At 41.9% G+C, this 27,293-nt stretch overlaps 1 protein-coding gene across 3 annotated transcripts in view; it reads right to left on the reverse strand.

Moving 5' to 3' along the window:
- Positions 1–364: 364 nt before the first annotated feature.
- The window catches only part of LOC135308974 (unconventional myosin-X-like), an 87,761-nt gene continuing 60,832 nt past the window's right edge, over positions 365–27,293 (reverse strand). For all 3 annotated transcript variants that reach the window (XM_064434750.1, XM_064434751.1, XM_064434753.1), the window contains 18 exons: positions 25,110–25,149; positions 22,826–23,617; positions 20,699–20,822; positions 19,988–20,231; positions 19,079–19,174; positions 17,363–17,456; positions 16,695–16,750; positions 14,897–15,039; positions 13,386–13,580; positions 11,525–11,682; positions 10,222–10,345; positions 8,161–8,458; positions 6,718–6,925; positions 5,838–5,974; positions 5,550–5,673; positions 4,171–4,617; positions 3,203–3,394; positions 365–2,644 (listed from right to left, as the gene is read on the reverse strand). In XM_064434750.1, coding sequence (XP_064290820.1) covers positions 2,531–2,644; positions 3,203–3,394; positions 4,171–4,617; positions 5,550–5,673; positions 5,838–5,974; positions 6,718–6,925; positions 8,161–8,458; positions 10,222–10,345; positions 11,525–11,682; positions 13,386–13,580; positions 14,897–15,039; positions 16,695–16,750; positions 17,363–17,456; positions 19,079–19,174; positions 19,988–20,231; positions 20,699–20,822; positions 22,826–23,617; positions 25,110–25,149 — 3,586 coding nt within the window. In that variant the 3' untranslated portion in view covers positions 365–2,530. The remainder of the gene's footprint in view (positions 2,645–3,202; positions 3,395–4,170; positions 4,618–5,549; positions 5,674–5,837; positions 5,975–6,717; positions 6,926–8,160; positions 8,459–10,221; positions 10,346–11,524; positions 11,683–13,385; positions 13,581–14,896; positions 15,040–16,694; positions 16,751–17,362; positions 17,457–19,078; positions 19,175–19,987; positions 20,232–20,698; positions 20,823–22,825; positions 23,618–25,109; positions 25,150–27,293) is intronic.

Consider the following 27,293-nt stretch of genomic DNA (forward strand, 5'->3'; position numbering starts at 1 on the left):
GCCAGAAGTGATTTTCTGTTAGTAGTGACTTTGGAGGTGCTGAAGGGAAGGTATGGAGCTGATCCCACGGACTGGGTCTTAGGAGAAAATTTATTCCTTGCTTGGCTGTCTCAGAACCAGTGGGACATCTCCCACTGAGCAAACGTGTGACCCAGCCCCTGAGAGAAAAGCAGAAGTTGGAAACAAACCTTCCCCACTGTAGCAGCAAACTGTTTTCTGTTGACCCCACAGCTTGCTTCTGGGAGGAAGGGCTGTTGTATCCTCGTGCTGATGATGCCTGCTTTTCACTTACACTTTTCAAGTGTTAAGCTCTGAGTAAACCCCTTAACAAGGGCACACAATGCCTGTAAGTGAATACAGCCTGTGCAATCCAATAATTTATTAAACTTTCATCTTGTAAAGCCAGTTACAAATTAAAAAAGACAGAAGAAGGAATTCTATAATAGAAATGAGCAAAATTACAACAAATAGTAGTGGGAGTTGTGTTTCAAGTGGGTTCAAGCTGCCTGCAGCAACCCAAGAGCCAGAACACAGAGCTAGTGCAGAGTTAGGACATGGATAATCAAGCCTAGTCTGATACATTAGAGATCAAGCCAGTGTATGCAGTGTATACAAAGTGTGGCTTCTCAGGTGGCCTCTGCATTCCTGTTCTCTCCCATCTGTGACCTGGTCATCTTTTAATTCCTTGTGACTACAAGGGGGTGTTTGTGGGCTCCATCAGTGACACTGTTTAAGGCAAAACTCCAGTTGAAGGGATGATGCACAGCAGGGGCCACCCTCTTTGGCTGATTGTGTAGCAAGTGCACGGTGTGTTTGCACGTGCTGCAGTGTAGTGGAAATGAGAGGAGCAGGGGTTATGTACAGTATTTCTTCTTGTACTGTCACCCCCAAAAGTAGTGCTCTGCAACACAGTATTAGTAATACTGGCACAATTTGATGATGAATTGGAATGGAACCTGTTCCTTACTGACTCCTACTTTTCTATGCAATTTCTGTTTCATAGCTAACAGGCCTTAGCTGCTGCTGCTACAGAAATGGAGATGGCCAATTTTAAATGTGGAAGAAGACCCACATTACACACAGCTCTGCAGTTTCATGGGCCTTTGCATTCTGGGATCCCAAGACTACATAAGGGTCATGGAATATGGCTCACCACCAGGTTTCTTGTTTGCTAATGCAACTAATTTATGATGGGACTGATACTGAATAGTTTTTAAACAATTAAATCAACTTTCTGAAGTCAAGAGACTGAAGATGACTGTCTTTCATGGAGAAGAAAAAATATCTGCTTCTTCAAATTGCAGGTAGCTATAAAAACCTCCAAGAAGCAGTTGTTTTGGCAAAACAGAATTGTTTTCAAGTTCTGCCGAGGACTAAAGACCTAGAGGAGACTCGATGGGGATCTGGGGATTCAGTGATGTGAGCAGTTCTTGTTAAAATTTGGGGTGGGTGAAGGATTTGGCATTTGCTTACTGCAGTAAAGAGGAAGTAAAAATCTCGCCTGTAACAATTTATCTAGGCACCTATTAACTCAGTAGGGAACAGTTCACTTCAAACTAAGCTCAGGGACTCGAGTCACCCTAAAATCCCCCCTAAAGAAAGAAGGATCTTAATGCAAGGAAGCTGCTCATCATAAATCTCCAACCTCCATCTAATACCTGGAGTTTGTGAAGAGCAGCTCTTCTGGAAATGCTACTAAAACCATCTCCCCTCGTGGGCTGTACCGGAGAACAGCAGTCATTATTTTTTATGCAAGAGGTGCTGTTGCACTGAGACCTTAGGGCCTATTTCAGTGGTGCTAATCCCTGGGGTTTTCTCCTAGACTGGAGTATTTAGTAGTTTAACTGAAAGGGCCACTTTTTACAGTTGTGTACCTGTGAACTTTAATTGGAAGGCAAACAACCACCTTGGGTGTTTTTTATTTGTTTCTTTGTTTAATACTCTCTCAAGTTTGACCTCTCCGTTGGACCATTTGGCTTCAATTATACAAAAGCTTTTTCTTTTTAAGACCAGATCAGATTGTTAGCATATCCTGGAGAAAAAAAAAAAAAAAAAACAAACCCACAGTGATTTATATTTTAGATTTGTTTGCAAAATAAATAAATATTCTTTCAGCAGACCATGCTGTGATCACATGATCCCAGATGTCTGCATATTTAAAATTCTTAAGGAAGCTTAAGTCTGTCTCCTGTCCTGCAGAAACGATCCTTGTAAATTTTTCTGCCAGTAGGACAGGTGATAGTGAAAGCAGCAGGGTGGACACGGAGGAGGAGGATGCTTCTGACTTTGCTTCTTTAAGATAAATTGTTCATGAAACAAGCAAGGGGAAAACAAGTTTTGGGTCATTAGTATTTCACAACAGCTGTAACTGTTTAATGTCTTTGGGCAGAGGTGCAAATCCTATGGTACTGTAGATGTCACTTCAGGTTTTAAATACAGTAGTCAGTTGAATTCTTAAAAAACATCTTTGCTACACTTGTGCTGGCAAGTTGCAAATACCCATGACTAAACTAGTGCCAGTTCATCTGTATCACCTAGTCCAGATGCTTGCATGACTGTCCACACTGGTGGCTGATTTGACACTGCAGCGTTTCTTCACAATCATGTTGATGTATGCTTTCATGATCTTTATTATCTCACCCACCTGGGGAGAGAAAACAGCAACACAGTGTAAGCACTTTGAAAACCTCAGTGCACTGAGGCATCCAGCACATTTTGCTGAAAGAGATTTCCCTTCTCCAAAGTCATGACACAATCAATTTTGCATGTTAATGCTAAATGTGAACATGATAGTAAGACAGAAAGGCTTGACAAGTTTGTGAGCTGCTCTAGCAACACTTTAAAATATTTTTAGCTCAAAGAAAAGCAACTTCTATTCTACTCTATCTTTTTTTTTTTTTAAGTTTGTGGAACTCCCCATTCATCTACTCAAAAGGAATGAGAAAAAAAACCCCAGCCAAACTGAAAAGCACCCAGAACTCAAAACCCTGGATGCACTGGAATACCAATCAACCTCCTTCACTTTCTAACCAACCTATTTTTTTTTGTTCATCCCTGTATTCAAGAAGAGGTACCATGCCCTTTAGGCTTAACCTGCCTCCATCTTTTCTACTGGCTGTGTAGTCCATTAGTCAAGAGCTGCTGCACAGAAACCTCTCTATTCCTTAAAGCTTAATTGAAGTGGCTGTGTGCTTTCACATACCTGGGAGGTTTCAAAGAACATTTCTCTCTCATCCACTGTAATTTTGAAGGTGTTAGGCTGTGGTGCTCCAAAGAAAACAATGTGCTCATACTGGAAAGTTTCTAATGGTTTAGGATCCCCTCGTTTGTAGACAGACACATTCTCTGTGCTGACGCCAAGCCAGAGATCATTGGGGAATCCACCCTCCTTGCACTGCAGAAAGAGAAACATGACCTTTTGCATAAATGCAGTGGAGGATCAAATAACTTTCCATTCAAGAAAAAGCCCTCTGTTTCTAGCTCTTATAGGACATTTCAATTCAATACACAAACCAGGGTACTTGCAGAATCTATATTGGAGGCACTTCTGCTGCAAAGATTTGGAAGTGACACATATGTGAGTCAAATACTAGTTGAGTAATAAATAATTGTAATAGGGAACAGCTCTCATCAGATTTTAAAGTAATGTAGCAAGCCAATATTCCACTTCTAATTTTACAGATAATGCAGTGAGTGCAAGCAACTTCCCAGGGTGATCCACCTCGGCAGCAGCAAAACTGACAGAAGTGAACTGTGGCTTCCTACTGTAGCAGGCTGAGCATGGTGCTGTACATGCTCCAGTCTGCCCAGTTTCTGCTGTACTGCTGCAGACCAGGATTGCACTTTTTGCTGGCAAGAGCAGCAGAGCTTTGTTTTATTTTGTCTTCACCAGCCACTGCTTTCTTAAACCCTTCTCTCCTCCCGCTTTCCACCATTATTCCAACAAAGTGGGAAGCCATTGTCTCCCTCCATTTACCAGGATGCCCTGCCTTGCTTGCTCTTAGCTGTCTGCATCATGACTCTTGGGTATTGTGCTACTGCAAGCTTTCCCTGAGATTACTAAGGCAAAATGTATCCAGTTCCCAAAATTCCCTTCCGTTACAGCTTTATCTGTTCTCCAGACTGATACCTCTCTTCAGCTGTGGTTTTAGAAGTTTATTAATCACTCACCTCAACATCAAAGAGGGTTGACCCATAACCTGGCCACTCCTTTACAATGGACATGTATTTCACCATGGCCTGATGCTGAGAGAGGCCCTGCAGCTTGGTCCATTTTTGTGCTATGCTTGCTCGAGCAGCTGAAAGCTCTTCTTTTACCCACATCTCCATCATCTGCTCCTCTTCCACCTTCTGCTTCTTTACAGACCCTGTCTTGAAGCTACGCTTCAATGTCCCTTCAAGGAAGCTGGTCCGTCTCCTCTCCAGAGTGTGGCTGGTGCTGCTACTCTTTGTTGAGTGCAGTATTTTGGATTTCAGCCTGTTAACTGGGTAGATTCCATCAAGGGTCCAGCTTATTTTGGAATAATCTCCATGAAGGTACTGCAGTCGCAGAGCTGCCAGACGCTGCAGAGTGTCCTCTGGCCCAGGAAAATGACCAGCTATGAGGCTTTCGTGAGCCTACAAAGAAGAAGTTCCCCAAACTCATTAGAAAGCAAAAGCACACTTTATTCCCATCTGGGTCCATGTACAGATTCCTGTCACATCTGCTGATCCCAGCAGGCTAGACATAATTCAGGAGGTCAGAGCAGACATTGTAGTAAATATGTCAAAGTCTGCAAGTGGTTGATAAGGAGGGGGAACAGCCCTTTCTTCAAGCCTGAACACGACAGAGATCTTTGAGGGGCTCCTATCCTGTACAGAAAGTCCTACAATGAGGACCTTTTAGGTCTGGAATAGATGGGAGAGACCAGAATTGAAGCAATTTGTTTTTGTGCTGTACCAGCTACAGCTCCTGTGTGAATATTATATTCAACACCAGTGTAATATATAATAAATTCAAGATTCTCAACCTCAAGTTTCATTACACAAAAGCACCTCCCACCTCTTCCTCCTTCACCTGATGTCTCCATGAAATCTATTAATGAGGCTTTCTGCACATCCATCTAATGTCTGGGTAACACCTACTCTCCTACTGTTACTTCTCTTTGCCAGTTAAAGCTGTGTGGACTGAAAGCCTTGTCAAGAGTGAGTTTGGTACAACTGAGGTTGTAAGCAAGAAGCTACTTTTAATGATTCTCATAAATCATTACCTGAATTTCTCTTTAATTTCTCTAAAATTAAAGACCAAGTTTAAAAAAAATATCATTATTAGTGTTTCATTGTTTTTCTAAGCCTTTGCTACTTTTTCTTGCTTTTGTTCTAATACTCATCTTCCCTAGAAAACTTCACAGTGCTTAGTAGATTCCAGGCAAAAATCCAACACACTAAATTCTTCTGCTACAACCAGAATTCCCACTTCTAATGAAAGGTAAACCAGTTCTCTGTATCCTCTTGGATTTTGGTGGTTTTGCCACCTTAGAAACCAAATAATTCTCCCAGAGTTTGCTTACCTGCTCAAACATGAAGGCAAATTCCACGCCATCTTTGGGAACATTCTCAATATCCAAGAAACAGTAAAGCTTAAAATACAGTTGCCACTGTCCTTCCTCCTCCTCTTCTTCAGATCCAGCCAGTCTGGAAAACATAAAAGAGAATGAGAAGGGAAAAAACCAGTAAGGAGAAGTACCATGGTACTGGAATGTCCACAGTGCAAATCACAACCTGAAGGTAACCCCGGATTCTGAAATCCAGTGTTACATCCAACTAGGACTTAAAGGTTTAATGAAGCATTCTTTTACCTCTCAAACTTGGCCAAGATATCAGCCACAATCACCCGACTCTCGACAGCACGGTCAACCTGCTGGTTATGTTCAAAGAGTGCAAACATGTTCCGGCTGTCCTCCATGGCCAGCCCTCGGATCAGCTTTTCAACCACCTGCAAAAGCAGACACATCACACCTTAGGCACCACTCCCCCTTTCCAATGAACAATCAGTACCTCTTCAGGACACCTATCCTTTCATACATCTCCATGACATTTCTCCCATAAAGACCATGTTTTCAGATTAAAGAATTCCAACCCTGAGGGATTATTCCCTGCAATTAAGTCATTACTTATATTTGATCATCCTTGCTTTTCTTCTCTGCATCTTTTCAATCTCTGCTACCCTTCTGAGGATGGGGGAATTAAAATTCTGCACAAGATATAGGCACATAATGGATTCAGATGTCATTGTGACATTCTCAGTTCCTCTAGTAACAATTCCACTTTCTGCTCTGTTTAGCACTAATGTTTTCACAGACATGACTACTGCAACCTGGAATCCTGCTTCTGACCTGCTAATGATTAAGTTACTGGTGGAACAACCCTCTCAGAAGGATTCCATTATGAACTGGAATCTCTCCTTGTCCAGAAACCTGTGTTTAGCAAGTTTCAGACAAAGGGCGGAACACCAGAAGTGTTTAGATTTTGGAACACAGTTTTCAAGTGATACTCTACAACCTGGGCACTGGCCTTGTAGAATAAGCTGAACTTTGCCTAAAGATATAGCAAAAGAGCTGTCATTAAAAAAAAAAAGAGAGAAAAACAGGAAATAAAGGGGAAAAGGGTGTCCCTTCAACAGACCCACTCTCCAGACACAGATGTGCTCACATCTGGTTAATTCTACTGCTGCATTACCTCCCCAGCGCTGGTGTGGGAGTTGATGGTTATTTTGCAGGAGCCACCACCATGGCAATACACTGTCGTGGTCATTTCCTCACGGGTAAGAAGAGCCTGTATTTCCTCCTGGGAGGGCACGAACTCCCTTGTCTTTGTTCTCTTCAGGGAATCACTTATGAACTGTGCATACCTGTCTATTTCTGAGTCTGGAAAGAGATCTTTTACCCTAATTGTAAAGAGAAGAAAAAAAAACCATTACACAGTGAACAACTCATTACCCTAGAAATGAGAGTACTGCAAGTAAAGAGCTTTGTAGAGATGCTTATGTCAAATGCAACCACACAAAAATCAAGCTTATTTCCTAAACAATACAATCTGCTTTTGCTGGTCATTTGAAAGACACTAAAGTGGCATTTCTCAGCAATGTATGAAATAAGCAGTTCAAAGTTTCAGGAGTTTAGTGACAGCTGAACACAGCAGGACTGACAATGTCAATTTACAAAACTGAGAATAAAAACTGTGAAATCAAATGTAAACTTTTTTATTTATTCTTAATGTTTTTGGTTGTTTTTTTTTTTTTTTTTAATTTGCTGGCTGTGTTTGAGCCACCTCTACAGTATGTTTGAGAATTAAGAATATAGAAAGCAGATGCCTGTACACTGTTCTCTTCTCTCCAAGACCAGTAGGTCTAAGTATAACATTATTTGCAACTCTAGTGGTAAAAGAATGAAATGGCTCCTTGGAGTATCTGCATCTCTTACACCCAGGCCATGGATGTAGCTATTTGATGTATTGACACAAAACTCATCTCACTCTTTCCTAGCCTGCAAGGAATCAAATAGATTTTATTGATCTTTCTCATCATTAGGAACGGAGCAAGGTTACACAGCTGTAGATCAGGCCCAGCGCAGACTGCCTTGTAAAGCTGCATTAGATGCTGAAGATCACTTGGGAAAAAATGTAAATTATTTATTTCATGAAAATGGGAGGTCAAAACAGATTAAAAATACTAACTATAAGCTTTATGTGCTCAGTTAAAGAAACCTTGAAAAATTATAAACTGGATTTATAGTATCTCTCCTACTTCATGGTAAGCTTTTTGCCTGTGCCAGCTGCAAGGTAGGATAGACTTCCCCGAGTATGAAAGTACAGACCTCACCTTTCCTGCAGCTTGATAATGTTTATATGTACACTAATAAGCAGCAGGTCATCAGCTGTAAATCCACTGCAACACTCATGGTATTCTGTTTGGGTAACTTGCACAACAGATGGGTGGCAAGGAGGGAGTATGAATACACAGAAAAGCTGGTGGTAAGATTTGGGCAAAGATAGGAGGCTGGAGCACTACAGGAAGATGTTGGCCCAGCAAGAGGGTGAGACGGGTAACTACAACAGTCAGTGGAAGATCAGCAGAGCAAAAGGAAACAAGATGCAAACAGAAGAGACAAAAGAGACGTTCACCTTCGGAGGTGGAACTTGAGGTAGCGCAGGATCCCTCTGCTGGGCAGGAAAGTGCAGCTCATACAGGTCATCAGCTGCCAGTGGTGCAGGTTCCCAGCACTGTTGGGATGTGGCATGTGGTTGGTTTGCTTGATGAGCTGACAGTACACTTCATCACGGAGGGGCTTTAAATCATGGCAGGTCTGCAGGATGCCTTGGATAATGGGTATGGGGTCCGACACTGTCTCGATTTCCTGAAGGGAGTTAAAGATCTTCACTGCTTCATCCTGTAAGCTGCTGTAACCCTTCTCTTGTTGCACTGGGGAACAACCACAAAGATGACAAGAGGTGAGTATCTCCCTCATTTTCTGCTGGCCCAGCAGTACTAGAGTCAACTGTACTCCTCTGTCACAGAAGAACAGCAACCTGAGCATTAGCGCATATCCTGAGCTTAAATTTATACTTTAAGTTCATTAATGCTTCCTCTCCAAATGTTCAAATGCAATTTTAATTTGTATTTGCCAACATCTGATTTGTCACCATTCCCAATCAATTTCTGGATATACTGCACAGAAAAGCAGAGTAATATTTTTAAGGGAAATGAACATTGAAATGTAGTTCAGGGTTCAATGTCTGCAATCAAGATACTGGAATGTGGCCACTGAAGCCTGGCTTGTGTAATTCCAAAATTCTGTGTTGTGCCTGTATTAGCTTTGACCCCTGGACCAACATAGAACTTAAGCAAATTGCTCTACCTCAAATGCATCTTATACCTATTGTTTAGATTTAAAATGCTTACACCAGAACCTGAGTTTTTTGACCATCTAAATGTCTGCTTTTTGAACTGCTCAGACATGTGTGATACCATTCAGATGCAGGCTTGCATTCTCCTTTGCACATCTCTGGGGCTTTAGGTCCTTCTGAATCTCCTGTACAGCCACTGCCTCCCCAGTGGCCATGTATTAACTGTACAATACAAAGACACAGCTCTAAAAATAAGTTCCACAGTGTGTTTGCTCTGTATTTTTCCTGTATTTCAGAAATTTTTTTCTGTGTTTTTAATCTGCCATGTAATTGAATCCTTGTATTGTGACAGTTCTAGTATCCTTTCACTTTCTCCATGACAGTCTTCTGGCCCTAAAAACTTCATTTTGAGGCTGAAGAATCCTGCTCTCTATTTAGTCACTTAATTGTAGGCAAGTTCTTCAGTACCTTTGATCAACTTTGGGAATTTTTTACATCTCCTATATCTCTGAGGAGATGTAGAAGGCAAAGCTGTATCCTGCACTCAAGATGCAGGTGCACAATATATATACAGCTGCACAAAGACTTTATTTTTCCTTTTCTAAGCTTTCAAAACCTTACATTAGCTGTTTTGTTTCTGTGCTCACCACTACAGTTGACATTTTCATAAAGCTATGCAAATTGATGTTCACTTTCCTAAGCACAGCTAGATCACTACCTGTGTGGCAGACTGTTTTTCCCAAACACCTTGCTTTGATTGAAATTAATTTCTTAAAAGATTCTGTAGCTCAGTCACTCCACATGAGACATTCTTCTATAGTTCTTTACCAGCCTTCAGTTTCAATATGTCAAACAGCCTGTAATCATCAACAAATCACTTTGGTTTCTGGTGGCCCATTACTCCAGCTCTTTCACGTTTCTGACACTTTTGAAAAAAGGGTTCATTTAGTCTGGTTTTACAGCAGCTTCTGCAGAAATACTACTTCGTTTCCAGCTGCACGATGTAATCCTGTTGTAGTATTTCCACTGGAGCCACCCGCAACCCAGCTGAGGCTAAAGGATGACAGGCTGCGTGTCCCCTGGATGGATGATAAAACTATCTGCCCCCATTTACTCTAAGATTCAATGTTCCCATGATAAGAGGCAATGAAAATGGAACACAGTCCAAAGAAGAAAGGAAGAGAAAGGGACTGCTCCCTCCCTGAACCCTGTGGGCCACACTGCCCCCAGAAGACTTCACCTGAACAGAGAGAGCTTACAGGCCCCTTTTGGGGTGCTCAGGCTCCTCACTGACCCTCAAAATGTGAGTGGATTCTGCCACTTGGGTAAAATACTTACAGTTGACACTGACATCTCCATAGGGTAATGGGAGCAGTGGGGAATGCAAGGGGTGCTGGGTGTATCGCAAGATTGGGTTCCTCCTGTACGTCTGTTCCACTACTTCTAAGTTTGTGCTGTTTTCCTGGAGAGGAAAGCAAAAAAATCATTATCCTCAAAGAGACACAGTCCTTTGCAGGATGCCCTTACACAGTGAGGTTCAAGCTCAACCACCTTTGTCTAAATTTCTGGAGGTGTCTAGGGGGACTAAGTGATCAAAGCATAATCTGTATCTGAAAATTACCCTGTACGTTATTTCTGAAAATTAAACACAAGAATAGCCATGCTACATCATCCCATAGGTCACCAAGCACAGAATCCTGCCTTCAAGTGTGGCTTGTATAATATATCTGGCATGATCCCTCTCTCCTATGTCCTTCAAGCTCTCAACAGGACATGGTTAATGGACTTTCTTACCACACATCAACCATTTTCAGTGTGTAACAATGAGCCTGTTCTCAACTTGTCTGGTTGTACTCTATGTGTTTACAGAACGAACAACCAAAATGCTCCATGGTGCTCAAAATCTGGGCTTGTCACTACCATACACACTGGATCACACTCTTCTGCATTTTGTCCAAGACTCCTAATACACTATGTTCCTTTTGTCCTTGAATCCCGAGCTGAAGTTTTCCTTGGTTTTCTACAATCACTCCCAGCTCTTTCTTCCTAAATACAAACTATCTAATTGCATCTAGTTTAGAGTTCATCACAAACACATTTCTTCTGAAATTTGCTTTGGTGTGTCTTCTTAAATGATTATAGGTTTATTTGCCAAAGTTTCTGGTAAGTTTATTCTCAAAAATTACTCCTGTGGTAAATTTATGGTATTTTAAAGGGTATTATCTTTCCACGCTTTACTCTGATATTTAACCATGCAAGCCTAAGGTATGAAGAGAACTTCAGGGTACATCAATATCGGATGACTGGTAGGAATGGAATTTTTTTGTATTTGTGTCTGGAGGATGCTTAGGAGCAGAAAGGATGGAGCAGAGATTTGCAAATACTTGATAGTGTAATCCTGCATGAAATTTTTAATTGCATAGAGTTGTAGTCTAGACTTATGCAGATCAGCTAGCAAAATAAATTCATGTCATATTTGATTATTTTTGTTGTACAGTTGTGTGAGTTTGTTTTTACCCTTTTTCATTTTCCCCTTAAGACAGTAACCCCATTTTTTGCCACATTCTCAGCAATGACTGGGTTAGGCCAGTGGTGGTCTGGCTGCTCGCAACCCATGTGGGAATTTGCAGATGCCACGTACCCTGATGTCGCGAATGAGCTGCTGTGTAGGTGTTTCTATGGGAACCTTGCTGTCAATGACACCCTGAATGGCCGAGGCCCAGCGCATGGCTTCATTCAGCAGCTTCGTGTACAGCCTGTAGGAGTGCTTCCTCCCGTGCACGATGATGTTCCAGTAGCCTGTGCAGAAACAAAGGTGGAAACAAAGCTGGAAGGTGAAACTGGCTTCCATATTATGTAGCTGACTAGAGGTTAGCAAATGTGACATCCACCTGCAAGAAAAGCCAGAAGGAGAATCTGGGGAACCACAGGTCCATCAGTTCAGCTTGATACCAGGGAAGGCTATGGAGCAGATCATCACTCACAGAGAGCAATGGAGCTGGGGAAGGGTCTGGAGCACAAGTCCTTTGAGGACTTGTGGCTGAGGGAGCTGGGGGTGTTCAGCTTGGAGAAAATAAGGCTCAAAAGTGACCTTATTACTATCCACAACTACCTGAAAGGAGGATGTAACCACGTGGGGGTCTGTCCCTTCTCCCAGGTAACAAGCAATAGGACAAGAGGGAAGGACTGCCAACAGACTGTCCAAGGAATTGGTTGAGTCACCAGCCTGGAGGCATTTAAAAAATGTGTAGATGTAGCACTTAGGGACATGGCTTAGTGGTGGACTTGACAATGTCAGGCTAATGGTTGGACTTGATTATTAAGAGATCACTGATTGTCTTTTTGCCTGTGGCTTGTGGCTGATGTAAAACCCCTGCTGCTTTCATAACAGTACACAGTGTGCCTGGTTAAAATCCACTAGGACATTAACAACCCCATTGCCAAAACAGATTTATCAGTAGGGAAGTCCCAGTCCAGATTTTGGTACAAAGACAGCTTCCCAAGATGGAAGTACCTTGCAGTATAACCTGACTACCTGCCTGCCAACCAGGCAGCTCACGTTCACAGACAGCAGTTGGACTCCACCATCCTGCTAATCACTTGAGAAATGACCACTCTACACACAGCACCTAGTCAGATTGCCAAATCAACTCTCAGAACGTTTAAAAATATGTTTGACAACCTGAGAGCATGTGTCAAGGTGACGGCAATTCTATCTGCTGAAGGCAGCCCCAGACATCTGTTGATACCAAAAATGTGGACGCTTTCTTGTGAATGAGCAGAATAAATTTAATCTCATCACACTTTTCAAAGGGCTGGAAGCTGGAAGTATTTAGTAAAGGTATCCCAGACAACTCCAGTACTCAAATGTCCAGTATTGCAAGTCTTTTTCTAAGGTTCACAGTCTTTGTTGGGGGATTCACTCTTCAGCACATAACCTGGGTTCCCTTCCAACTCCTAAGGCAAGTAGTGGAGGATCACGCCAAATCCTGCCCTCCCAGAGCTCTGTCATGTTGCACAGGAAGCAAACACAGGCCTTTGCTATCTTTTGTTTCTATCAAGCTGAGTGGTACCATAACACATGCACTTTACATCCCTTACAGTGTATGGGATGGCTGCTGTTTAAGAGGTTAACACTGACCCCAGAGACAAATGTAGGTCATGCTACAAGCGACAGTTCTGAGATGTACTAATAATTACTGTCCACTACAGGAACTCACACCTGTTACCTTGCGTGGGGAACACTGAGATAAGCAGTGGCTCTATTCAGTGAGAAACATCAGCACTGTGTACCTGTGTCAGGTGTGAGGCACTTACAGTCACTTGCACACTTTGCAAATCTCTTACAGTGACCATGGGCAGAGACATTTGCAGCCCGACACAAAGCCTCAGGTGACATCAAGACCGTCTTCTCAACATGCCACACCCCTACAGCCCTGCACCATCCCCTCCTCAGGAGCTGCACACCTGGAGCCTGCTCTTTCCCACCTTGTCCCTCTCACCTGTGTCCTTGAAGACCCTCTCATCGGGCTGCACCACGGAGCAGAGGCTGTTGAGCACGAGCGTCCCGAGTTTGGCAGCCGTGCGCTCGGACGACTTGTAGTAGTCGAGGGCAGTGTTTGTCAGAACGAACCAGCGCTTCTTCATCTTCAGAGAGGACATCTTGTTGCTGCTCTGAACCTCCTTGTGAAGCCAGCCTGGCACGGAAACACAAACATGTCACTGCGTGCATCTCTTGCTCCCGTGGTCAGGGCAAATAGTTTCACTGTCATTTTAGATTTGTTGCACAATAAAGGGGGAAAAAAAGATTAAGAAAATTCAATACTTCAACAGAAAAAAATTACAGCCTGCATTGCTAAGGCTGTCAAAAAGATAATTTTCTACTCAGAGGTGTAAACAGCAATGTCCACCCACAAGGCAAAATGTTCAGAAACAGTGGGACTGAACCAAGAGGCTCAGAAAAAACAAAAATATATAGATCTTCCTGAATATAGGCCTTTGAGTCTACTCTGCTGTTACAGAGACATCTTATTATGAAGAGCCTCGCATACTTTGCAAAGAATCAATTCTTTTTCTCTTTGACTAATGAACAATACCAGATAAAAAGAACCGTTGCCTTGCAATTAAATATTTTGAAGTTAAGGTACTCAAACTGTTGTCTAATAGTCTCCTTTGTATCATTCAAATCTCCTTGAAATTTTTAAGACTACGGTGGAAGGCTTTTGCCACATTTTGGTGACCCTTTTCTTCCTGTTCTTCTTGCCATGATCTTTATTTCTTCATAGACATTTCTGCAAGATGCAAGGCAATTTGCTCATCACTTGCTTTCCAAAGACTGCATCAGGAGTGTTTTCATACATTTAAGACTAGGTGATGAGCTCGAAGTATAGAGGAAATTTAAGAATATTTTTAAAAATGGGTGAATATTTTGCAGTATATGTGTGATCCCTACTCAGGCTCTGCCATCTTCAACTAAGCTCTGACTAAAGATGTAATTTAAACCTTTTGTTCAACCTCAGAGAATTTCTCTCATCTCACTTTGTCTACCATACCAGGTTAGTTAGTTTAGCTGAGAACAGCAACTAAAGATCCACAAAGATCTCTCTCCCTCCCTCCCTCTCTACATGACAGGTGTCAGAAGGAACTGAGCTGCCAACAAAAGCCACAGTGTCATGTTATAGTCCATCTAAGCCAGCTGCTCTTCATCAGCAGCCATGCTCCTTCCTACTCCCTGGTGGCATTTGCCAGACATTTTTAAATAGGCTAGAACTATAATCAGAAAATTAAACATATGAAGCTTTTTTTTTTTCCCACCTGGCAGGGAATTAGAAAAGAGCCAAGGCTAGCACACACGTGACATGGCAAGCAGCAGGCAGGAAGGTAGAGGGGGACAGAGAATGACAGTTTTTGGGGAGCAGCTAAACCCTAGACTGAGCTGGCAACAATCAAGTCTCCCTGTCAGATTATAAACAGAAGATGAGTTTCACATGTAATTGCATGTATTTCCTTTCACCTCTCACAAGGAATTCCTGGCCATCCACCTTGGATTCGCCTTTGGGTTTCTGCAGCAGGGAGATCCAGTGATGCATTTCCTCAGGAGTGTCACTGTTGCAGTGAATCACACGATTGGCTGTGATGATCACGAAAGAATTTGGTCTGCCAGAAAACAAAAGCATTAAAATTAGTCATAACCATGCAAATACATGACACCCAAAGTCATGCTTTTTACCTTCCCATAAACAGAAAGACTTTCTGAATACAAACTACAGAGGAGTGCAGAAATACTTAAGATCATCTTTTCTTCAGTTGCTCTGTCAACTGACGAATACAGAGACCAGCTAAATGAAACGGAACATCTTTCAAAAGCTACTTCCAAAGACTAGAAAATATTAATTAGCTAATAAGCAACTGTAAAATGTCCTTGGCTCATTAGCAAAGGACTTTGATCAGAATGAACCAGTGCTTGTACCACTGGGCTGAGCTGGTACAGCCATTCTCCTTGTACTTATTAAAACCAGTGATGCAATAGCAAACACTGGTCTCAGTAGCATCAGCTAAAACATGTTTGGGACTGGTTTTACAAAGGATGAGTTGATCCTAACAAAACAGAAGAAAAACTGTTGTGCTGCTCCTGGATGACTTTGTCCTTCCCTTGCAACTGTATCTACCAAAATAGTATTCCCAATTCTGTACAGAATTGATGCTTTACAGGAAAACAGAAAAATAGAAGTATGACCAGTTCCAGGAGGATAGACCCATAAACCTTTGAAAGCAAAACCAGATTTCTATGAGAAAACAGAGAAATTGAAAAGTAGAATGCAAGTATGAAGCAAAAGGTGCAATCAAGCTCTGTTAGAGAAATGCATAAACCTATGGAAGATCAAAATCAGCTGCATAAAAATGTTGGTTGAGAATAAGCATTCTGCTCAGAATTTGTGTAACATTGCTTCAAGCACTGATATTCCAGAAAAGCATACCTCAGCACATACATAAACAAATTCAAATGTTAAGCATACTATTTGTTCCTAGTTTTTGAAGGTTCACAGATTAATTTTGAGGAATACAGGCTGAGAACTGACTAAAATGTTTTCATCAATGAAATCTTAGTTCACTTCTGAAATGCATTTTCTAAACTACTAAAAACAAAGTCCTAGCAACCTGTGTCAGAGCCCAGGGCTCTGTCCCCAGACCACAGAGATAAATGACTTAATAGCTAACATTTTACTTCAGCACCGTGGTGAGTATCTTGGCCCTGGCTGAACCTGTTAATATGTAGGAAATAATTAAATGTTAACATAAAGTGATATGAAATGTCCCATCATCTCTTATCTGAACTAACTAGCTAAAGGTCTGTGCTCTGTTGCATTGCAAAGATATCAAGAATAATATGTATTTCTAAATTCATCCATTATTCTTCCACAGTGCTGTTTCTTTCCCCTAAATCTACAAAATTAACTCAAAATTACTCTGCTGAAAAAATGAAAGTGCTGCTTTTGCTGGACATTTTTGTTCAGTGCTAGTAGTCGATAAAATTAAAATTTTCTGACATTGAGATTATGCTGTTTTCACTTTTAGGAGCTGTAGGAGAAACTCTGATTTGAAGACAATACATATATAGACTTCATAAGTGACATTGTGCCTATGAAGTGACATTGGTTGAAACAAGCTAAAGATTTCAGCTATGTTTATTTGTTTGGAGAAAAATATGTATGAGTTTAAACAAATGCAAACCCCAAAGGAAACCTGGACCTACCCACAAAAATATTGTAGGGAGTTTCTGATTTAAGAGATGGTCAGATTGTTGTACCCACCTATCAGGATTGTCTGAGGCACAGACAGAGTCAATAAGCCCAACATCCAGGGTTCCCTGTAGAGTGAAGAAGAAACAGATTGCATTTTAGATTACAGGTGTTCTCCTCGGTGAATAGGACTGGAATTGGAACCATTCATCTGAATTCCAATAGCTTGAGCAGAAATGAACACACAAGAAAGGCAGAAGTGAGTCATCTTTGCTCCCTAAACAGCATAAGACGTGCAAGGGACTCCACAGAAATGGAGGAAAAACAGTTACAAGTTTCCAGAGGGTATTATGAAGGTCTGAAATAACCTTAGCTATTATCTCTCTACTGACAAAATACATAAATACACCGTTTTCCCCAACTGCTATCTTCTGTCTGGAATAACTGTGACCCAGACTAGTCCCATCCAAAGACATTTTATCTGTGTGAGACAGCCTCCCTCTCCTCCTCCAACTGAAAAGAGATATCTGTTTTCAAGCTGAGCAACCCACAACAAGCACCATGTTCCCCTCTGCTTACCCTCTTTGCTACCAGCTTTGCTGTTTCTTTATAATTACCAATGTCCAAGTTTCTTACACTGCTTTAGAAGTACAGCACTGCACATGCTGGAAAAGCCTGCACAAATAGTTAAACACAGAGGGCTCCAAGCATGCCCACAGGCTGGTTGCACAGTAACTCACCACAGCATTCTTTGGATTGGCCTGCTCATCCTGCATTTCCCTCAGCTGCTGTGCTGTAGCGCTGTGTACTCGGCTCAGAACATTAAACCAACCACTGCCAACCAAAACAGAACCAGAGTTAAACTTCCAGTAGTGAAACTGGCTCGAGAACACGATCAAGGAACCTGGAAAGATTTCAGTGGGAAAATTTCTTCATTCACAATTTCCTGAATACTATGTCAAAATATCTCTTGGGCTGATCATACCAGATTCCAATGTCTTCCTTCCTCCTTATTTATCCATGAAAATTCTGTGCACGTTCTTCAACCCACTGACAGCTGCTCCTGCAAAATCCAGTTTTCCACTTGTTATTCAAGGAACTCTTAAGCAGGCAGTGGCTTTACAGGGAGCCCATGTCAGCAGATTGAAAGAGCATACAGCACTTGTAAAAACAGGGTTAGCTGGGAATCTTCCTGGACTAGAGTCCTAGAGACGCCTGGGAGCTTCTTGATTAGTCTCTCTCTGATCTGCTAATAAACTTGAAAGTCATATGGCTGGCAATTAATCATGGGTTTGTTTATAAGTGAATCTGGAGTGAAGTTTTTTGTCTGCGAAAGGGCTTCTCTTACAGACATATCTGGAGGCTAATCACTGCTGCAGAAAAAGCAGATTCTTATCTGCAGCTTGCAGTGAGATCAGCAAACATCCATACTTCATGAAGGACTCTCAAACTAGATACTCTGTGACATCTGCTAATCTGCCCTTTGCTACTGCAAGTGCTGGTACTTCTCCCTCAGAAGAGAGACTGATAGGGCATAGACAGAGGCCACATTTGGTGTACACTCATCCTAACAATTCTGCAGTGTTATCTTAGGGCATGCCTACTGCAGTTGTGGAAGTTCTGGGTTAAGAAGTTACTGCTCCTTCCACCACTGCTCCCTACATTTGCCCATTTCTTGTCCCTGTGGCTGTACTTCAGTCTATTTCTGTTAAATTGTTCCAAACGCCTTCTCCCTTTCTCTCCTACATCAAAATAATAATGAACCCTAAATAACTTCAGAGAACCAGTAGATCAGAGAAACAGTTACACAGTCAGGGCTGAGAGAGCAAAAGCCTTGGTAAGAGTGGGAAGACATGAGTGGCTGGGGACAGTAACCTCTTAACTTGGCTTTGCATAGCCAGGACAGGTTGTCCAACCTGCCCTTAAACAACTGATTCCCACTGTCTGGCCAGGATGCCAAGAAGGAAGGACATGAGTCACTTGTTTGCTTTGCACTGGGAAGATTTTATCAGATGACACTATAGACTCTGATAAGCTGCAGCCTTTTTCTGTCTCCTGGATAAAACCCAGCTGCTCTCGCAATCATTTACAGACAACATGAATAGACTTTTTGTTTGATTCAAGATTCCATTAAATAAATAAATCAGCTATTAGATGTTCCAGTTTATATTAAGGTTTGTGTGTCTGCTGAAGTAACCCTTGAATTCCACATGCTCACAGCCACATGAGAAGCTGGCAGTCCTGTGACTGCCAGACTGAACCACAACCTTGGCAGCTGTAACATCAAGTCCCCAAAGTAGGTGTGATGCATCCCAGGAAGCATGAAATGACACTCTGGAACAAATCCCCCCTTTTCTCCAGCAGAAGGGAATTGATTATGTTTCTCAAACTCTCCCATGAGTAGCAGGGTCAGGCCTGCACTGAATGAACAAACCTAACAAAACTCCCTGTTGTACCTGGCATCTTCTGGTGACTCTGCAACAATGTGGTAAACTCGGTCTTCTGTCACAATGTCCAAGGCATTCTCCTTTTCATGAATATCCACAATCTCTCTGGAACACAAGAAAGCACAAGAGCCAAAGCTAAAAACCTTTCACAGGCCTGACTTCCATCTGGTTGATTCTTTCACATCATACCCTTCACCACACAGAAGGGAAAGCACTGATTCGGATGGCTTGTAATTCTGACAGAAATACAAAACTCCGCCAATACACATCAAGATGTTTAAAAAGATCTGTACAGTTAAAAACCAAGGCTTAAGGCATTATATGGATTTTCAAGACACCAGCAGACTAAATGGAAGAAGAGATAACAGGGAGGCTGATACACAGATCTGCTTACAAAGTCAGGTGTGCCATTCTTTTTGGCAGTTTATGGGTCTGCATAATGCTAATAGGTGACCAGTCTGTCCTCCTACAGCAAGAGCTGAGGAATTGACTATGGCAGCAGAAAGAGCATTCAGGACTCAGGAAAAGGCACAGTACATGCTGCCAAATTCAAATCCCGCTGTGAGCTTCATAATACCTCTGTGAAATGCCTGGAGAAGCCAGAAAACAGATGGAGTCTGGGTAGGAGAGAACGCATGGGGTATGTACTTAATTAGCCCCTCCTGGTCTGGCTCCATCCATGGCTTGGAAAGAGCTTCTGTTGGATTATGAAAGGCAAGACTGGGAAAAGAACTATCAAGTAATTGCAGACTCCCTCCAGAGTAAAACTAGATGCTGTAATTGCCTTTTCCTTCCTTTGTTTCTGATTCTCCAAGCACCATGGGAGATACACAGGCCAATGAACAGCAGCACTGGACCCTTCACTGCTGATTTAGAGAGTGAATACTAGGGATCAAAGGGATTTGCTTTTGCACTCACTTTGCCCTTCTGATATCGATAGTCCCCTTCAGCTTCTCCTCACTGTCATTCTCGAAGTACATCAGCTTGGACTCGCGAAGCACAAACCAGCGGCGTTTCCAGTTGCGGCGCGAAAGCGTTGACATCCCTCCGCCCTTTTTGTAGAGCCAGCCTGACTTGAGGGCCTCCTGCTTGGTGCGGAACCACATGAAGGCCTCGTTCTTCAGGACACACCAGCGCCGCCGCCACGGGTTCATGAGCCCTCCTGCAAAAGCGAGGCAGCATTTCAGTGGACATGCAATGGGGGTCATGCCTCCATGCTGAGCCTGCTCCCGGGCAGGAAGAGCTGCCACTTCAGTTCCTACACCAATAAAAGGAACTGAAGGAGAGAAACAAAGCTGTGCCCGATTTCAATCATAGGAAAAAACAGAACAAAACTAGTGAAACAAAAGGAAAATATAGAAATACATGCACTACTCAAGTATTTTTGTTCTGACTTCAGTTTCATAGCTGAGAGTGAACCATTTAGGCCCATACCAAGTAGGCACAGTCAAGTCTCAGTGGCAAAGATACCTCTGACACTGAGCTGTCTTTTTATTTGTTGTTTTAAATAAAAGAAGCAGCAATAAAAAAAGGAGCAAAAACTGAGAACTAAGAGCAAATAAAGATGATGATTCTGGACATTTGATTCCTGGATCCCATCCATACACGGTTTTGGAAAAATCCACTTACCTTTCATGTAGAGGTAACTGTGAAAATAGGGCGGACCTGAACCATTGAAGATAGTGATTCGTCCATTACAAAACTCTTCATCTGTGTCAATGTAAACATCCACTTCCTCCTCACTCTCCAGAAACTAAAGAAAAAAGAAGAGATATAGGCTACTTGGCTTCTCCTGGTTGCAGGAGGACTGGAGCAGTTAACAGGGTCAGAGAAGTCACATGATCAGAAGGTGCAAAACTACACCTAGTCCCTTTGCAAAAAAAGCACTACGGTAAAAGTAGAGGCTTGACAGCTTATCCATTAATGCCTAAAGCAAGAGCATGGAATTTTCATACCTGAAAGGAGAGCAGTGGACATGGCTAGAAAGCTCCAGTTCCCTGCAGTAACAGAACTTCCCGTTTTTAAGGCACAGCCCACCTTGCAAAATCTAATTTGATGGGATTAAGAAAGAATTTTTCATTTGGGAGAAGTTTTCTGATTTTTCTGGCAGAAAGATCACAATGCCAGACAAGATGGAACAGTAATTTAACCCCAGCAAGGAAATTACTTGCTTTGGGTTGATTAGGAAAAAAAGCACAGTCCAGGATAACTGAACCCTAAAAACATCAATCTGAATTACTGAAATAATAGTACTGAATTTACTTATCTCTGTTCTCCAACTAGATAAAGACCCTCAGCCATAAGAAAATACTTCATGCACAAAATCATTTCCTTTACCTTAAATACAATTTCCTTTTATTTGCTTTATTAATTTAATACTAATGAAGGCAGTTCCTTAGACCTTTTCCTCCCTCAAATGCATGTTGCTTCTTTTGATTTTCCCTTCTGTCTTCTCTCTGTGACCCTCTTTTGTCTCATCCCTGGTCCACTCATTCATTCTCTCCATTGGCACTAAGTTTCCAAAATCAGGTAGTCTTGGAACAGCAGCTACTGAGGGGATCTCGACTCAGCCATGGTTATCACTTCCTGTGGCTCATACTATGACAAAGTATCAACTGGCTTTTTCATTAGTCTTACTCACCAACCAGCCCAGTAAAACCCTCCACTTCTATCTGCATTTTAATGGTAGAAACCAGCCTAAGCTGTGACAGAATGACTCATGATTTGAAGATTACCTGACAGTGATCTATGAGTACCTGCCCACAGAGAAGGTACCTTTACTCAAGCAGATCACATAAAAAAATCAGATGGCTGGCAGCTGACATTAGGGAAATGCAAACAAGACAACCATGCAACTTTTTCAAGAAAGGTCACAATCTGTCATTGAAAAACATGCTGAAGGAAGTAAACTGAGTTCCTAAAAAAAAGATATTTTGTAGTTCAAGTGTCTCTTCTCAGGAAATTATTTATCAGAAGTATTTTTGTGGCTGTCATTGGCTTCACACCTGAACCCATCACAATCTTATGTGGGCTTTGACATCCTGTCCTGTAAGGGGATTTATCACTACATTGTTAAGCAGCTGGCCTGAGAGCACTCAGGAAGTCCAGACCCAGTGTGGGATCTCAGCTGAGGTGCTGAAGTGCAAGGCCAATAGCCCAGCTTTACCACCCTGTCATTGTCCCTGCAGCAGGAATGAAAAGGTTCAGTGATCCTGGCTGTGTGCAGTGGGACACAACCCAATCAGCACAGTAATTTCTTCCAACTTTAGAATAGCTTAACTTGTACACAGCAGCTGAAAATAAACCCTTGACTCTGAACAGAGTGAGAAGAGAAGTTTTGGTAATGGAGACAAATCAAACCCCAGCCTTTCCCATTTCCTCTTGTCATTGCACACTGGAACCTTAGGTCCTTTCTGTGAAATCTCTCTAAGGTAGAACACACACCTAGAAAATACCGGTTGTTTGCTTTCCTTCCTCCTAAAGGGTGTTACAATAATTTAAGGCAATGGAAACAATCTAAAATAGGTACACATGTACTAGCTTGTGTGCCAGCAGACACCAGACAATCACAAGCCCTCTGGCCTTCAGCCTATCTATGACTCTTCCCTTTTTTTCAAGCTGATTATTGATATAAGAGAGAGTTACATATCAGTAGCTATACCCAGAGCGAGCAGGCATACAGCAAGAAGACAAAGATATTACAAACATCAACAAAGTCACACTAATGTGCAGAAAGGTGAAGGGAGAGGTTCTCACCGAGTCCAGGCTGCCACGGTTGGAGTCCAGGCTGGTACCATGGGAGTGCCTCAGACCCTCCTCATCATTCAGAGGCTCAGCTGAGGCGTTACCTGCATCTCCATAGCCATCAAACTCCTCATGGTCATAGTCAGACTCCACATCAGGAGGGGACGTGTAAATGGGCTCTCCTGCCTCTCCACTGTTACTCCTCTGTGTATCAGAGACAGTGCTGTAAACGCTTTCTGCTGGGTCAGACAGGGCTCTCTGCTCCTTGGGGCTAGTGGCTCTTTCCACAGGCAGTCCTGGAGCAGGGGCAACCTCTCCCACTTCCCTCTGGAGAAGCAAAAGGCTTCTGTTTGCAACATCCTTTGAGTAGTTACCACTGTTTCTTGTGCCATGCTGATTTGAGACCACCAAACTGGAAGTTGGGCGTCCTTCATCATCAGCATGAAAACCCTCATCCACTTCTTCTTCAGCCAGTGGTGCCACCAGGCTGCAGTCAATGTTGAGTGTCCCCTCACTAGAAAGTGAGCGCTCTAAGTTCTGCACACTTTCATCCAGATTGCCAAAATCCAGCAGCTCCAAGAATTCCTGGGCAACCCTTGATGCCTCTTTTTCCAACCTCTGTATCTCTTCTTCTCGCTGCCGATAGATTTCATTCCTGGTGTCTTCAGAGACGACAGACATGTGATCCTCTTTCTGTTGCTGCAACTTTTCAATCTCCTTCTCAAGTCTTAAGATCTCCTCCATCTGACGTCTCTCTTCTTCTTGCAGGGGAATATCCACCTCCTCAGTGTTTACTGTTTCCACCTAAAAGAATTTAGAACAGTGTTAAAGCATTTTCTTCAACCTGTCTGTGTTCCTTGCCTGGACCTTTCATTCTTCCTGTCTCCTGCGCTTGCCTTGTACTTACCATCTGCAGAAAAATGACTCCAAGCATCCTGCAATCATTCATGGTGTAAAAGCTAAAGGTACAACTACTGGATCCACAGGTACCTCCTTTTCCCCAGCAATCTACCTCCATTATGAATCATACAAAGAAGCTCACTGGGTTCAGTCAATTTTTAGAAAAGCCTCTCTATCTGGTCACTGTACACTGAAATTTGAATAAAAGCAGTCTGAAAGTCCATTCTCTCTTTTTGAACTCACACACATATAGGAGAAAGCAACTATATATGAATACATATATGCACAGACTACTTAAGAGCTGAAGATTTCCCAGAAATTCATTAAGAGGTCTGGAAATTTCATTGTTTCCTGAAATGACGATCTGACCATCAGAATCTGGGGTTGGAAGGGATATTTGCATGAAGCAGGACTGTATCCACTCCAACCACAGCCCAACAAAACTCTACCCAGAATTTCTCTGCATTCTTTACCATCACTAGATGGCTGACGCCTGACTCCTGAAGACTCTGTCTCACTCTATTTTCCACACTGAAGTAACAGAAAATTTCCAGCAGATATGTGATAACTCGAAGATGGAAGACACTGGTTAATTTTCACTGATGTTTAGGGTAAAGCCATCCTCCCCTCCACAGAGGATGTTGAAAACATACACATGAGAGAACAGATACACACATGAGAAAAAGTAAAATTAAATTCCATTAGGATTTCTTGTACTTCTGGACAGGACTTATGACAATGCAGTCAATATATTGGCTCATTTAAGCCTCAGTCCTTGTTTTCTTTATTTACCTAGTTGCTGGTTCTCTACTTGATTCTTACTTGTGGATGAATGAATTTCTATGCTTCTACCCTCTCCTGAACAAAGATGGTCTGAAACTGGGAAACAAGTGGTATGGGAAAAAAACCAATGAGATACACAGCGATTTTCACACACCTCAGGGTAGGTGGTCTGCTCTTTGGTATGTCAAGTACCAACAATCAGATCAGTTACAAGGGGTTTATTTTAGCCATGGCAGCAGTTGGCTGCACTCTTATTTTGCCTGTTACAGGCAACAATCCAGCAAAACAGACTGTGTCACAGTGTAGCACATCACAAGGTTATCTAACAAGCTCAAGCAGTAGAGATAAAAATAGGATGCTGCATGTTCAATATGGAAATTTTCAAATAGAACCAGTGCAGGCTCATACAAGAGCCTTGAAAAAGCCCTGCCTTGTTAACTCTGTGCACTTCTGCCTGCAGGTTTTGAGTGAACAAAGCCCATTTTTTAAATAGTGTTGCCACAATACTGATACTGCCACAACAGCATCAGCATCCAGGCAAAGGAGAAGCAATTAAGGACTCTTCATAGATATTCACAAGAAAGCATGTGAAAAGAACAACTTTTAAACTTACCTGGGCCACCTGCAGTAGCGCATTCAGTTGCTCCTTTTCTCTGTTAAAAAACAAAACATAAAGTCAGAGTCAGACCTAGTTCTCCTACGTGAGGTTTTCAGAATTACATGGACACATCATCCCTCCATGGATAAGGTTAAAATGAGGTACTTGCTGTAAGACTGATTTAAAAGCTTTTGCAATTTAGTAAAAATCCAATTCTCTGTGGTTGGCATGACCTTTGTGGATATAACAGATTTTCCCCATGCACTTAACTTTCAGATCAATTAGGAAATTGGATTAGTTGGAACACACCAGGAAGGACAATGGAAACACTGACAGAAATACAAATCAGACTCATGATAAATGTAAACAGAATCTTTTAAAGTACAATAAATCTGTGAATATTGAGGTTGTACATGTGTAATTGACAGATATCAGGAAACTGTTAATTTTTTAAAAATATAATTTTTGCAATACCAGCACGGAATTTGTGTTTTGTTTTGCTTTTACTATATTAAAGCCCCAACTAACATAACTTCTCAGTGGCATGCATAATCCAGTTTATTAGTGAAGGATGTAAGAGTCAGAGTTTGTTAGTAAACATGAGCAGAGGAAAAAACTGTCCCACGGTGTTGCAGCTCTACCCAGTTCAAAAAGGTTACACTCCAAAGCAAAGCTATCACTGTGGCCAGTTTCTCCAGGGCAAGTATGCTACAAACAACTGAACAGCAGACAGACAAATGCCAGGGTCACGCTTAGGGAGCAGGAATAGGCTGCTGCTGGATGGAAGAAAGCTACCGCTGCCAGTGGTGACTTTGAAACCCATAATTCAACCCCAGAGAGAACAGGAGGGCAACATTTTTTTTTTTCCCAGGCCTTGAAGATTTTCCCAGCCAAATTCTAAACTGCAGCTGTAAGTCACAAAGTCCTTAAAGCTCTCACTCTTGTGCTCACACTCTCAAAAAAATTTCAGGAAATATTTGTAAATGAAAGCTGACATAAGTGAGAACCAGATGGTTCCTACTCTACTGAAAGATCCCTAGCAGTCATCATGAGCAAAACAACTGCCTTAAATGACAAGAGAGCTCAAAAGCACAACCATTTTAAAACACATTAGGAGTCCCACCTATAATCCACATACTAATTCCTGCAACTGTTGCTCACAGTTTTTAAACCTCTGGTATTTCTTCCTGCTTTCTAGTCATCATCAAATGATCTACACTCTTCCTGAAATGTGATACCCAACACCTGGGACAGCACTCCAACTGAAGGGTACTGAAGCATCACCCCATCCTACAGAAACAATTCTGTTTATAGAGAGCATTTGCTTTCTCCTCTCACACAGCATGACACTGGTGACACATTCAACTCAGCCTCCAGACCTTCCTCCTGCTGTTGAAGTAAGCATTCCTCCTCTGCTTCCTGTGCATTTTATTATTCCTGACTGTAAATCTATATGTCTGTACCAAAAGTTATCAGTTTTTTCAGATCCTTTAACTTGCCAAAATTATCTGAACTGTAATCCTAGGCTATATGCCTACAGCCCTTCAGCAGATGGTTTTATCTGCAAATTTAATAAGGATATTAATATTTCCACATCCAAATTCTTATGAAAACACTGCACAAGTACCACATCCAGCAGAGGTCATGGAAAAAATCCCACTCAAGAGTTCTTTTTTATTTAACAAAAAGCTACTATTGTTTATTAATTAATGCAGTAAAAACACAAATCCTAATCTTGTTTCACATGCTTTTTCCCAAAGCAAATTTCTTCAAGCATCTTAGAGTACTGTCACAACATATCAAAGCCCTTACCTAGCTAGCTTTTATCTACCCAAAGCTAAGTTACCTATCCTCCATGGCTTTTCCCTGTCCACAAGACGTGCCATAAGACACCACAGAAGGAAACAGGTAACTCTAATGCTGTTTGTTCTTCAGAAATCCACTTGGCTTAATTCCTTTATCAAGAATTTACAACAGTTTGATCATTTGTTTTAGTATCTTCCTGAAACTGAGGTGAGGCTGACTGATCCACAATTCCCTTATTCCTCCTTTTCCCATTTTAAAAGGGGGTCATAATTGTTTTGCATTTTCCATTTTTATGGAAAAAATTACTATTCACATTACTATCCACAAAGAAGAAAGTGAATAGCCATTGTTTTAAACTGTTTTATCTAGTTCTTGAAGTACCCAAACATTACT

The sequence above is a fragment of the Passer domesticus genome, chromosome 10 (assembly GCF_036417665.1).
Source record: "Passer domesticus isolate bPasDom1 chromosome 10, bPasDom1.hap1, whole genome shotgun sequence".
In the NCBI taxonomy this organism is placed as follows: Eukaryota; Metazoa; Chordata; class Aves; order Passeriformes; family Passeridae; genus Passer; species Passer domesticus.